The 13318-nt window shown below is 34.4% G+C and overlaps 1 protein-coding gene across 3 annotated transcripts in view; it reads right to left on the reverse strand.

The window, feature by feature from the left end:
- MICU1 (mitochondrial calcium uptake 1) overlaps positions 1-13318 on the reverse strand; it is a 137414-nt gene that overhangs the window by 75291 nt on the left and 48805 nt on the right. For 2 of the 3 annotated variants that reach the window (XM_040975926.1, XM_040975925.1), the window contains one exon: positions 760-874. In XM_040975926.1, coding sequence (XP_040831860.1) covers positions 760-874 — 115 coding nt within the window. Of the gene's footprint in view, positions 1-759; positions 875-2034; positions 2041-9850; positions 9863-13318 lie in introns of all 3 variants that reach the window. The other variant, XM_040975924.1, reaches the window with a different exon arrangement.

The following is a 13318-nucleotide window of genomic DNA, read 5'->3' on the forward strand; positions in this document are numbered from 1 at the left end:
AAATCTGGTTCCTTCATGTGAGCGGCAGGGTCCTGGTTGCTGGACCCATCAGCACAGCTCCCTAGGGTCTACACTGGCAGGAAGCTGAAGTCAGAGAACCTCGGCCAGGATCTGAACCTGAGTACTCTGATGGAGAACATGAACAGTTTAACTTCTAGGCTTGACATCCATTACCCACTTCAGGTAGAGAGCTATGAACATACATTTCGCTTAGTTTGCCTTTGGAAAAAAAAAAACAAAACTACAAGCTACTTATGGTAGCAAACTAATCAAAAATGTTGTTTAGTTTACAAAATGAAAAATTCATTACATTGCTCTAAATGAGTCAAATTTGAGTTTTGGCTTTCTAGAAGCATTCCTCTGAGATCCAAAAATGAATATTCAATGCAATTAGAACAACTATGTCAATTATCTTCTTTAGTGGAAGAAATGACAGATCAAAATGTGTTTTACTGGAGAAGTTTGCGGTAATTTTAGTGAGGATTTTGGAGTAAGCAATGCTTCATGATTTATCTTGGTAGACCACAGAGCTTCACATGGATAAAAGGCAGATTTGACTTCAAAGTTTTTTATTTTTAACTTTGCCTGGAAACTTTAGTGCTTTTTCTTTTTTCAGGTGGTTTTAAACATGAGATACAGAAAATTTAAGGCAAATTAAATTTCCTGTAGTTTGTAATTTGCTTCCCTTTACAATTAACTTAATTTTCTTTAATACTGTATGCATCCTACAAGTGAACAAGAGGAAGAGTTTATACTTACTGGAAAGAACAGTTGTAAGGAAAATGTAGTCTGAGAAGGATATGAGCCCACATTCTCCAAGGGTGTAAAATATACTGCCTTCATCAGCAAATTTTTCTCGTTCCTGGGAAATTTTCTGTTAAACATACGGTTCCCACCAAAAAATAAAGAAAAAGACATAAGTGAATTAGACTATAAATAGTAAGAGACGAATCATCACTTATTGCGGTTTTATCCTAAACATTTTCCTCATGGCCATTCAAAATCAATGGATCCTTTACAGTTTTCTGGATTACAAAAATTCTAAGGCAAAAATTATTTTTTTCACATCAATAGCAGTTTAATATTAATACTATAAAATAACTTTAATTTTATTAATACCTGCCAAAAATGAGTATAGGTGCACACAGAACTGGTTTAGTTTCTTGGTTTAAAAAAAGCACTCACCCTCTATAGGAGCATATTAGACAAAGAAACAAACAAAAAAGCCCACAAATAAATAAAAGACTAAAAGGCAATCGGTTCTAATTGATCAGTTAAAGCCATACTGCCAATGATAACAAACCAAGAAAGAAATTCTTGGCCCATAGAAATTCTTACAATTCTTAATATGTAATTTAAGAGTCTTGTATTTGGTATACAATATAGTATGCACATCAAATAGCATCTTTGAAATATAATGGTAAGTCAAATGCAGTAAGGCCCAGACATAATTTAATCATATCTACTGTTGCCTTAATAGAAGTGCCTAAATTTCAGATATTTGATTAAATTATCCCAAAAGGTTGGCTCTTAATGTAGGAAGTGCTCCAAAAAGTTCATGGAAAGATCACATTATCTTTTCATTTCATTTTTCCATGAACTATTTGACATCCCTTCATAAACTTCTTTAAACTCTGCCTCACAGAAAAAGTTCATTCTCAGTTTTGGTAAAGGTTTGTCTAGTAAGTGGGTTCCTGTTAGGTGTTTTCTGAATTTCTACCCAAAGCATTAACTCAGTGGCAACACTGATGATATTTTAAAAAACTGAAAAGGATCCACTAAAGAGTTAGACTTGAAACAAATTCCCATAAATTCTGGACCAGCCAAAGATATTCAAAGAATTATTCTGAGCACAAAAACAATACATAGGAGGTTTAAGAGCCCAAACCAACACAGAGCAATTAAAATCATAATGTCATGCAGGCACAGTAAGAGGCAGCAATGCAGGCATAACTGCAGGAGGAGTACTATGACAACATAATCAACAAGCACCATGACACCAGCATCCACACGTACAACTACCCAATGGGTTACCTCTGTCTAGTGGAGATCCCATCATACATCACAAAGGAAAGAAAACTGATTAACCAACTGGAAATAATTACTATGTGAAAGTGTGTGTAGTCTGAAATTCATTCAAAATAGCCTTTGCGTTTTTGCTTTTTCAAAAAAAAAGAGCAATCAGGAAGGTAAAAATCCACAGTTGAATGCCAACAAAGCAGTAGAGCTTGTGACGGCACCTTTGGGCCTTTCTGATTTCATTTATGGCTGACAGGAAATACGGTCCCACTTGACAGCATCTGGAGATTATTTCTTTGAGCTGTCAGCAAAACACAGCACGTTCTCCAATATGTTCTAAGACTGTCTTAATACCACACTTGATCTTTTACCAAGAGGGTTGTTATAAACATCAGATCAAAAAACCTATTGTAAAAAAACTCGAACAGAAAATACATTCAACAGAAGGTAAAATTTAAGTCTCTCAAAATATAAAAGTTACATTTTTATATTACCTAATACATTGCAAATGTAAAATGTGTGAATAGGAAAAGACACACAAAAGGAGAATAGGACCCCAGTATACATAACTAGCCTGAAAAATAAATGTGGGATAGAAGTTGAGTAATTAATAACAATTACATAAAAACTCATGGAGAAACTGCTATGAATAATTAGAATATATAATATATACTGGGAGAAAGACAAGTTTTTGTAAGTTAGGGACATAATCCCCTTTTACATACTTCAGCACTTCCTATGAACAAAGTCTTACACATACAGTACAAATTTAATAAAAACAGAATTTTAAATAGTAATTTTGATAAACTACACTATAATCCACTTCAGTGCTCGTCCCCAGTCCCACAGTGACAGATGGCAATTAGGTGTTATATGCCTTGAGTCTTCATGAATCCCAAATAGCCAATCTCTGTCCTTTATTTCTTCTGGGGTTTATCATTTGTAAGTATGAAAATACTCCCCATTTTAATAATTTATCAAAACAACATGTGGGACTTTGGGTTAGTTTCTTTAACATAGCAAGCTTCTAGGTTCACCCATGCTATAGTATGAATCAATACTTAATTCCTTTATATTGACAAACATATGCCACAGTTAACATGCTGAAGGACATATGAGGTTATTTCTACCTTTGGCTATCTGTGTAGTAACACTATACACACTGATGTCTAAGAGTTGGCTTGCTGGGTCAAAGGGCAGCTGTTTTGAGGAATGGTCAGTTTTCCATTGTGGCTGTACTGTTTACATTTTCATCAGCAGTGTTAAGACAGTTTCAATTTCTCCACATTCTCAACATTTTGTTTTATTTTAGAACTACTTTGTGAGTGTGGGCTTCTTATTGAGGTTTAGACTTCTATTTCCCTAATGATGCTGAGCTTCTTTTCATGTGCTTATTGGCCATTCCTGCAGCATTTTTACAGAAAACTGATGAAGCACTATGTTCATTTTTGAATTGTTTATGAATTTTTTTGACTTACAAGAATTCCTTATTTATTCTGGATACTAGATACTAATCATATATATATAATTGTCAAATATTTCCTTCCATTGTAGTGTTGCTTTTTTACTTGATAATGTCTCATATGGTTCATAAAACATTTAAATGTTGGTGAAATCCAACATTTAATCCAACTTTCATTGCTGGTGCTTTTGATGCTATATGTCATCACCATATGACAATTACAATTCCTCTGAAATAACAGTGAATCGGCTTTCAATAATACAGATTCTCAGCAGTGAATTCATATTGATGTCAAGTAAAATACTCCTTCACTTAGCTTTCTAGATGTTGTTTAATTTTTTATTAAGTTTTAAGTCATTCCCCTCAATCCCCAGCCCCAAATCATGTATATATTTCAGGGGCAATATGGAGGCAGACACCAAGGGGAAAAACTTCCCTTACCAGATTGCTAATAAATGTTCATTTTCTCCCACTGCTCCGAAGGTATGTCTTTAATTATTGTTATTAACAAAGATTTATGTCAACACCTAATTTAAAGTAGCAAATTCAAAGTAAGAATAACAAATTTTAAGAATTATACTATATAAAAGTAAAAAGCAATAGTATACATTTCAATTATCTCATAAGAACACACGAGATTAGGTAATATTACAAATTAAAAAAAAAAAAGCAAGGGGCCTACAAAATCTTATTTTACCTTAAGTTTCTAAGTATGATTCTAGTGGTCTTTCAGTATATATGGTATGGTGAAAACTATTTAAACAGAGCTATTTTACAGAATTCACTTAAAGAAATATTGCAGATACCTTCTAGAGCATTATGCTATGTTGTGCAGCCTACAATCAAATTCTATTAAACCAGTCTAATTATTAGGCTAAAATTTCTGCTCAATAAAAGGAAAATATTATGCCCCCTTTAAGAAAGAAATCACACAAAATATCAAAGTGGTGAGTCCACTGATTTAAATAACGTGCTTATCTGAGCTGTTTCATTATACACTTACACGACAGTCTTATTTCTTTGAAAATTTAAAACACACCTAGAGATCCGCATCACTAAGACATAGAAATTATTGACCTCAAGTAAAGGCAAATAAATAAATACTCTTACCAGGAGTTTGTTTGTAATCTCAATGGTCACATAGTATGAGTCTACTTTTTAGATTAAGCAGGAAGACTTAAAAGTAAAACTGTCATACTTCATATAATTATTACACTCCAAAATGAGTTGAAAACTGGAATTGTTTAATTGGGTAGTTAAATGCTGACTTTGGTCTCTGATCAACTACATAAACTCACAAAAGGGCAGGTGCTGTCTGAAGATCTGAGACAGAGTTCTCCAGATAGGACTCTACTCTCTGGGCACCTCATTACGCTCAGTGAGTCCTAGTTACAGAGCAGATCAAAACAGAACTGTTACTTTTGCCTTCTATGACCCAAACAACCAGATAAAGCCAGAAAGAATTTTACTTAGGAATTTAATAATGTTATTTATTCTAGGTAAGACCCAGTGCTTGAATTATGAAGTATAAAGTAGGGCCTGGGACAAATAGCTCAGTGGCTAAATCCTTGCCTTGATCCTGGTGGGAACTCATATGGCCACCAGTTCATCTCCCAGCTGCTCTACTTCCCATCCCACTCCCTGCTTGTGGCCTGCGAAAGCAGTAGAGGACGGCCCAAAGCCTTGGGACCCTGTGCCCACATGGGAGACCTAGAAGAAGCTCCTGGCTTTGGATCAGCTCAGCTCTGGCTGTTGTGGCCACTCGGGGAGTGAACCAGTAAAAGGAAGAGATTTCTCTCTGTCTTTCCTTATCTCTGTATATCTGCCTTTCCAATTAAAAAAAATTTTTTTAATATGCAAAATAAAATACTTCTAACAGAAGTTAATGGACTGCACCTGCAAATAAAATGCATACATATCTAATAACAAACTGAAACACCTTTGACCTACACAAAGTCTGACAAATACAGATTTACCATCAGTTAAGAAGTGGAGATTCTTAGATTATTTTTAATATGAACATTTCTATCGCTGAAAGACATTTCAAAGTCTACATTTCTAAATCCCTTCAGCAATATTTTAGATAGTACTTCAAAACCATAAAGATCATAAAATATGCATCTTTCAGAAAGTGTAATATAGCATATCATTTCCAAATGACAAATAGTATTTCCATCCAGGGTTGGTTGGGGTCAGGGCAGGGAAGGAGGGAGCATCACAAAGAGAAAATTCAGCAATTTTCCCATGCAATTAATGCTCACATCTCACCATGTAGTTGGTGCATAGATGCCAAAGCTTTGGTAAAATACTAATCTTAAACAATCACTCTATTCCCAATCAAACAGAGACTGTTGCACAGCTGAAATATGTGTGGTATTCTTTCCCAGGTAATCCCTGAAGCTGAGGAAAAGAATTTGGGCCTATGCCAGATAAAAATTAAGTTGATACATTTGTAATTAGAATAGTTCATGATTTCCCCCTTTCAACTTCCATTTTCTGCTAAGCTTTTTGAAGATATCATTGTAAACAAATATACATTACTGTGCAACAAGCTGTGGAAGGTGAATGCTTAAGATACTATACCTTTATTTTGCCAGAAAGCAATTCTCTTTTCAGTCCCAATTCTAACCACCTTAAAACTGAAAACAATTCCAAATACCTACAATGCACATGTTTTCCTATTTCAAAATGGCTTTGGTGGAAATGACACAAATGAAGATGCTTAAAAAACAACAGTGGTAGATGACTTAAGGCAATCATAATAATTCAAAAAAGCTTACTGAAATGGGATCAACTCTGAGGAAATGGTAACTCTACTAAACTATTTTCTCTTAATCCTTAGTATCTGACAAAGTATCATCAAAATTCTAGATAAAGAAAATCTTCAACTCGAATCATCTATCACATTAAACCTGCAGGGAGGAGGATCAGTTTGGTCATTTCTGAATATCTGCTACTGAAATCCAAAAAAATGAATACTTGGGGCTAGTGCCATGGATTTAGTAGATTAAGCCACTGCCTGTGGTGCCAGCATCCCATATGGGCACATATTTGAGTTCCAGCTGCTTTACTTCTTGCTAGTGCGCCTGGAGAAGCAGTTGAAATATGGTCCAAGTCTATTGGCCCCTGGTCCCACACCAAAGACCCAGAAGAAGCCCCTGGCTGTTGCTTTCAGACCGGCCCACCTCTGGGTGTTGTGGCCATATGGGGAGTGAAACAGCAAATTGAAGATCTTTTTTTCTATCTCTCCTTTCCCTGTAAATCTCATTTCAAATAAAAATAAATATTTTAATAAAGGAAAAGAATACTGAACTCTGGCCACTCAAATAAATCAGTGCTCGGCAGAAGGACTGGGTTCAGTTTAAGAAATCAGTCAAGCTGGGTATCTTAATTTCACTCCCATCTGAAAAAAGTTACTACAAGAAAAATGTTTCAGAAAAACAAGACTTTCACTTTGACAATCACTGTTCACACCACTGATTTATGCTGTTCTAGTAATTCTCACCTCTGAGAAAAGAGTTTAGATATTGGTACCCCTTGGTACTCACCAACAACCCTTAAAGACATCAAGAATCTGAAAATTTTACTTCACGTATTCTTTGCATATTCTAATTGTAACTCTGTGAGGCAGGTGATATTATTATCTTCACTTTACAAATAGAAATAAACCTAACTTATTAAGCTCACTAGTGTGAAATAGTAACTTTGGATCTAACTTTGTACCAAATAAATTGACTTAGAAAGCAAAGACTGAGCCGGTGTTGCAAGTATAGCTTTTTTTATGCCTATCCAAACACCTATTATAATTACTTTCAAAATATGTATGTCAACAATGTTATATTCTTTATACTTTTCTAATTAACAAACACATTAATATATAAGTGAAGAATTCTTTTATTCCAGCTTAGAATTTTTGAAACTGTATGAAGTTCAAGACAAATATGCAAGATCTTCACACATTCTCTATCAAAAACCAAAGACTACCAACAGATGTTTAAACTAAGTTGAGAACCTGCCTTAGCAGAATGGAAGGAGAAAGAACTTGTTTTGAATCACTTTTGTGGAGCTGTAATTAGTCTGGAACAAAGTCTTCTTATGTCAAAGTGAATTCCAAATCTTGTTTGATAGCAAAAAGCTGAACATGGAAGTGTCAGAAATGCAATGGTTAGTCATGTGTATGTTTTCAAATCAACGATGACAATCAGATGTGTTTGGTTTATCCCAAATTCAAACACATAATAATGTAAAATAAAAATGTGCTTAAGATGTCTTAATAGGTGTCTGACTATTTGGGACAACCAAATTGATGACTCTTTTTAGAGCAGAGTAACTGCATTATCTTTTCTTGACTTAGTTCACCAAACACACGAGTTAGTTACATCAACAAACTTTAGTAATGGTAGAACTCAGGAGACTGGAAAGAGACTTGGTGGATAGTCCTCACAGCAGTATGGTAAGTACTTCACATTCATAAGGTGCATCTGGAGATCAGCACTCTACGCCCCCAGGAAAACAAAGTCACCCCAGCCTTTCCACAGGCAATAAAAATAAACATGCAAAGAACAAATTTCTCAAGGAAGCAAGCAAAAAATGCCCCTTCTACGAAGTATCTAACCACTCATTGACCTTTGCAAGCTTAAAGATTTCACACTATGTCACCAAAACCAGTGATACAGATGAGCAATTCCCTCACTACCTAGTCTTAAAAAAAAAAACACATTCTACCTTCAATAAGTTTATTCACAAGATACCCTTAAGAAAACAGTAAAACTTGTTTTTTCAATAAAAATGTTATAGCTCAAACATTATCATTTAATGAACCAGTTTCTATCTACTGCTTTCTATCACATGTTATGAATTGCCTCCAATAACTGTTAACAGGTGCAGAAAAAGGTTGCTCATATAAAAATATGGAACGCGTCTCAGATTTGTGTTTCATTCTTATGCAGGGTTATGCTCATAAATTTTGTATCGATTTCAGCACACGTGTTGTTAAAGCAAGCATTGTAAGACTAGATTCTGAAGCCTTGCTCAATCAAGGGTATTACATTTAAGTGCACAAGTGTAAATTGATGTTCTTTTCTTAACTGTGGTTGTTAACTATTTAATGTTGAAAACTTCAGAAACTTCCAAGCACAATCATTTCTGCTTTTCTTTTCTACTCCTAATTCTGGTATGTACACCTACTTGAAAGAAGGCATTTTAATGACTGTTTTCTTAAAAACAAAACAAAACAAAACAAAAAACTAACTTTGGAGCTTCCTCCTGCAAACTGTCCCATCATAACTGGAGAACCTGAAATTGTCAAACACCAGTGTCACCATCTCATCTGACTGGTTTGCCTTCGCATCATATATGTGGGTGCCATAGCTGCTCTCAAATAGAATTCCTAGAATTCAAGACATGGATAAGACCATCACCAACAAATCTTTTCGCTGTAATCTTAAAATACTAGTCTGCTTCAGAATGCAGATGTATCTGCAAAGACAACTTATTATAATGGGATGACTGGTGCAGGATTCAGTAAGTGAAAGTACATCCCATTAAAAAAACAAGAGTAGAGGAAAAGATGTACCAAAGAGGTCTTAATTATTAACCATTTAAACTAGATGTTTCTAATTTTGTCAAAATTACACTGTATTAATACTGCCAACCATCAGAAATGTAAGAGTAATTTTTTTTAAAAAAAAAGTATTTTAATAATTTATAAGCTAGTAATAAAGAGTCTAAATTTCTGAAGATCAATTCCCAAGTATTTTCTTTGGACTGTCCTTGAAAATCTCAGTTGCCAGCCTGAACAACCTGATATGCTTTCCATGGTTTTTTCCCAAGTGTTTGTTTTTCCAAATTAAATGTGCTGATTAGCTTAAATCACAAAGTAATGAAGTTTTTCTAAATATTCCATCTGTTTCCCTAAGGCCATTTTACTAAGCAAAGTACAACTGAACAAGTGCTTATCTGCATCTATTATTACACAAGAAATTAAAAAAAGCAAACTTATTTATTATTATTATTTTTTAAACTTGAAGTTATCATTGTCTCATCATTCCTGTTACAGTTTGAGTGTTTAAAGGATCCACCTAATTCTTTGTACAATACAGTGATCAAACCCGAGTTCCTTGACTTTTTGCATAACCCCAAATGCTAACACTTCCTCTTGAATTACTGTGGGTATTATATTCTCAAGGACTTGTGCAGTGTTTGGATTGCCATATTAAAGATAAGGTATGTTAATTTAATGTGACAGGAACTGCATCACTCAAAGGAGCAAGGGAAGGACATGAGCATGCACTGAACCTTCGTCCCTGAAGCATCACTATGAATTCTGGAGCATTAATTAATTTAAAGCACATGCTGTCAAGTCAGTACCTGCCAGAAATCCTGATCAGAAGATGAGAAAAAAGAAAGAAATTGACATTGTTTGATTGTAAGAATATTCCCAAATCAAATGCACATATTAAAAACACAACATACAAAGGATCAATTAAGACTGCTGTCATTGAACACCTGGGCAATAGGAAAAAAGAAACACATAGAAATGCTTTTGACATTATCTGCTACACATGATAAAACAAGGTATCCCAACAATTTGATCCTTATCCCCCAAATGACACAGTTGTTCATTATTTTTATAAAAGCAAAATATACATCTAATTACCTATTTCCTAAAGTAAAGCTTAAACAAACATTAATCTTTTTCTCCATGGACAGTGAAAGAATGTCTTTAATTAAGATCCCTATAAGGATGCCTATCATTTTCACGGACTCTTCTTTAATTTTATTACAAATAAATGGCTTTGCCACCCACAGTAACATATAAGCACACCAAATTCAGTATAATAAGAGTTCAGAATGATTACTTAAAAATAAACTCCCCAAATTATGCTGCACTAAATTAACTGCCTCCTATACTTTTAATAAAAACGAGCCATCATGGATGCTGGGGTTTGAGAAACCAGTTCAAGATTCTTAATTTAGCTGAGTACAATTTCAAAATACCTTCATATATCAAATGATTTTAGAACTTTTTTTTCAATAAATAAACTTCAGTGTGTGTGAAATAAAATTTGACCTCAACTTACCACCCTTTTCAAAGTAGTAGTTCTTGACATAAAAACAGATGCTATTAGGCATTTTACAAACCTGCAACTGGGACTGGACCCAAAGGGTTTTCCAGCATGGGATGAGATGAACTGCTGTGAACACACAACAGCTCAGATATGACAAATCAAACCAGAGGTCTCTTTGGATAGCAAACCAGCTATTTAACCCTGGAAACTGCTCATTGCTGAAATAGCACATGGGGATTTTCCTGAGTGAGTGAACAGAGGAAAACACTGTGGAAAGATCAACTATACAGGGAATAGCTGCTATGTAGCATTTCACACAAACCAAGAAAGAGTACGTGTAATAGCAGATAACTTCACTCAAAAGCTGGGTAAAGGACTCAGTTATACAAAAGCACCAAAATTCACTTTTTACCTATTGTCTTGATTTTAATGACAAGGTAACTGATTGGTGGACAGGTCTCTTGCCCATAATTCTCTATCAACTCAGCAGCAGAGATCATATCTGAAGACATGCCTGTCTCTATCCAAACCCATAACTCTCCTCATCCTGTTTTACTGCACACTAGAAGTACAGCAATGTGCAGGTTGAATTCCTCACACTTAGTTCAGCAAACTTTGTAACATCTATTAATCACTTCCACAGAACCACCAATATTCAGATATTCAAAACAGAAATACACTGGAAGATATTTAAAGTACCAAAGCCAGATTATTTTTTAGAACTATGATGTGTAAAAGAACTAAAGTTGTTCATTTTCAAGAACAGAGAAAACTGAGAAAATGTTTTGAAAGTAATTTAAAGAATATTGGATGGATAAGAATGAAGACTAAAAAAACAAAACAAAAACAAAAACCTGTACCTAACAACAAAACAGAAAATTGCGACACATGTCAAAGGATTTCTAGAAATTTCGCATTAGTGTTTGAGTTCACCTTGGTCACTTAATTACATCCCAAACTCCTGCTTATTTAAAACTAACCAGTGATCAGCCTCAATCAAATAATGCTACAGTTAAAACATAGTTAATCAGTAATTGAAAGAGTAAATATTTATAACAGAAATATTTTCTTGGGGCTAGAATTGTGGTGCAGCAGCCCATAGAGGTATTGGCCTGATCCAGAGCCCTGCAAATGCCCTGTTTTGGAGCATGAACCAACAGATGTATGATTTCTGTCTGTCTCTCCCTCCCTCTGTAACTCTGCCTTTCAATTGAATAAATACATACATACCTTTTTAATTTTACTTCTTTTTTACTATCATTTTATGATATAGTTCCATACATAGGCCCTGGGATTTCCTTTACTCATTCCCCACTATATTATTACTATAGTGTAGTTATTGATAAACAACCATATGTCCATTATTGCAGGCATGGACAATGACAGAGAATACAGCATCCTAATGGTCAAGATATAGTAAACAGTTTCACTGGGAATCCATCTTTGATCTGGAAGTAGAGATGCATACTGCATGGTATCCTCACATTTGGATATAACAGTCTCCATTACATAGTTACTATACATCCCCTTAAATGAAAAGCCACAATACAAAATCAACAACAGGAAGAAAAATAGAAATTTACAATGCCATGAAGTTAAATAACATGCTACTGGATATGGCAGTCTCCATTGCACAGTTACTGCAGTTACTGCACATTCTCTTAAATGAAAAGCCACAAAACAAAATCAATAACAGAAAGAAAAAAAGAAATTAAAACCTTCCTGGAGTTAAATAACATGCTACTGAATGACTAATGTGTCTCTGAAGAAATGAAAAAAAAAATCAAGAACCTTCTTAAAGAAAATCATGCTACTGTATGATCTGTGACTCAGTGAAGAATTTAATGAGAAAGTGTTTTGAAGAGATGAAATGAACAAAAAAAAAATCAAAATCCATGATATATAGTTTCTGCTGATGTTTGGTAAGATATGTCTCCTGTAGGCAACAGACAGGTTTTATTTTTTTAATCCATTCTACTAATCTATGACATTTGACTGATGAATTTACATACATTCTTATACACACACATACATACATAAAAATTAATAAAACATTTGAAAAGACAAGTCAAAAAATAGAAGAAATATTTTCTCTGCTATCCTGATTATAATAAGCAAAGACCCAAGATGCCAAATACAGAGGATAGTTCACACTTCGAGACAAAACTTTTTGTTTAAAAAAGTCTAATACATCCAGAGATAACACACCAAGCATTTTGGTTCCCCATAAGTATTTCAAAGTCAGATGTTATCTGGGGAGCGATGATTAGGCCCTTTGAAAAAGCCCACTAATATATTCATTTATGGGTTGCCAGTAGTTCGTGTCTGTGGTTTAAACTTAAATCTCTAAACAAAAAAACACCTCACTGTATTTGTACCATGCAGGAATTATCACCAATAATAATAATGCCAATGTGCCTTGGCAGGTAGAGGTTGATGGTCTGAGCGTTTGGGTCCCTGCCATCTATGTGGGACACTAGGATGAAATTCCTAGCTCCTGGGCTTAGCTTGGCCCAGCCCCAGTTTGTACGCATTTAGGAAGCAAGTAAATCATGGTTAGAGAATTTCTCTCTCTGTTTCTTCCTCTTGTCATTTTTCCTTTTAAATAAATAATCACCTAAATAAAATATTAGAGAAAATAAGAATACAAACTATTTGAAATAAACTACACTAATAAAAATCTAAATGATTAAATAGAAGAAATACTTGGTAACAATGTAAAACAAAGGCTTCACGTAGGGAAAAGAAAAACCTATTTTGTTTTACA

Source organism: Ochotona curzoniae, unplaced genomic scaffold (assembly GCF_017591425.1).
Source record: "Ochotona curzoniae isolate NIBS_2020 unplaced genomic scaffold, NIBS_Ocur_1.0 contig_2692, whole genome shotgun sequence".
NCBI lineage: Eukaryota > Metazoa > Chordata > Mammalia > Lagomorpha > Ochotonidae > Ochotona > Ochotona curzoniae.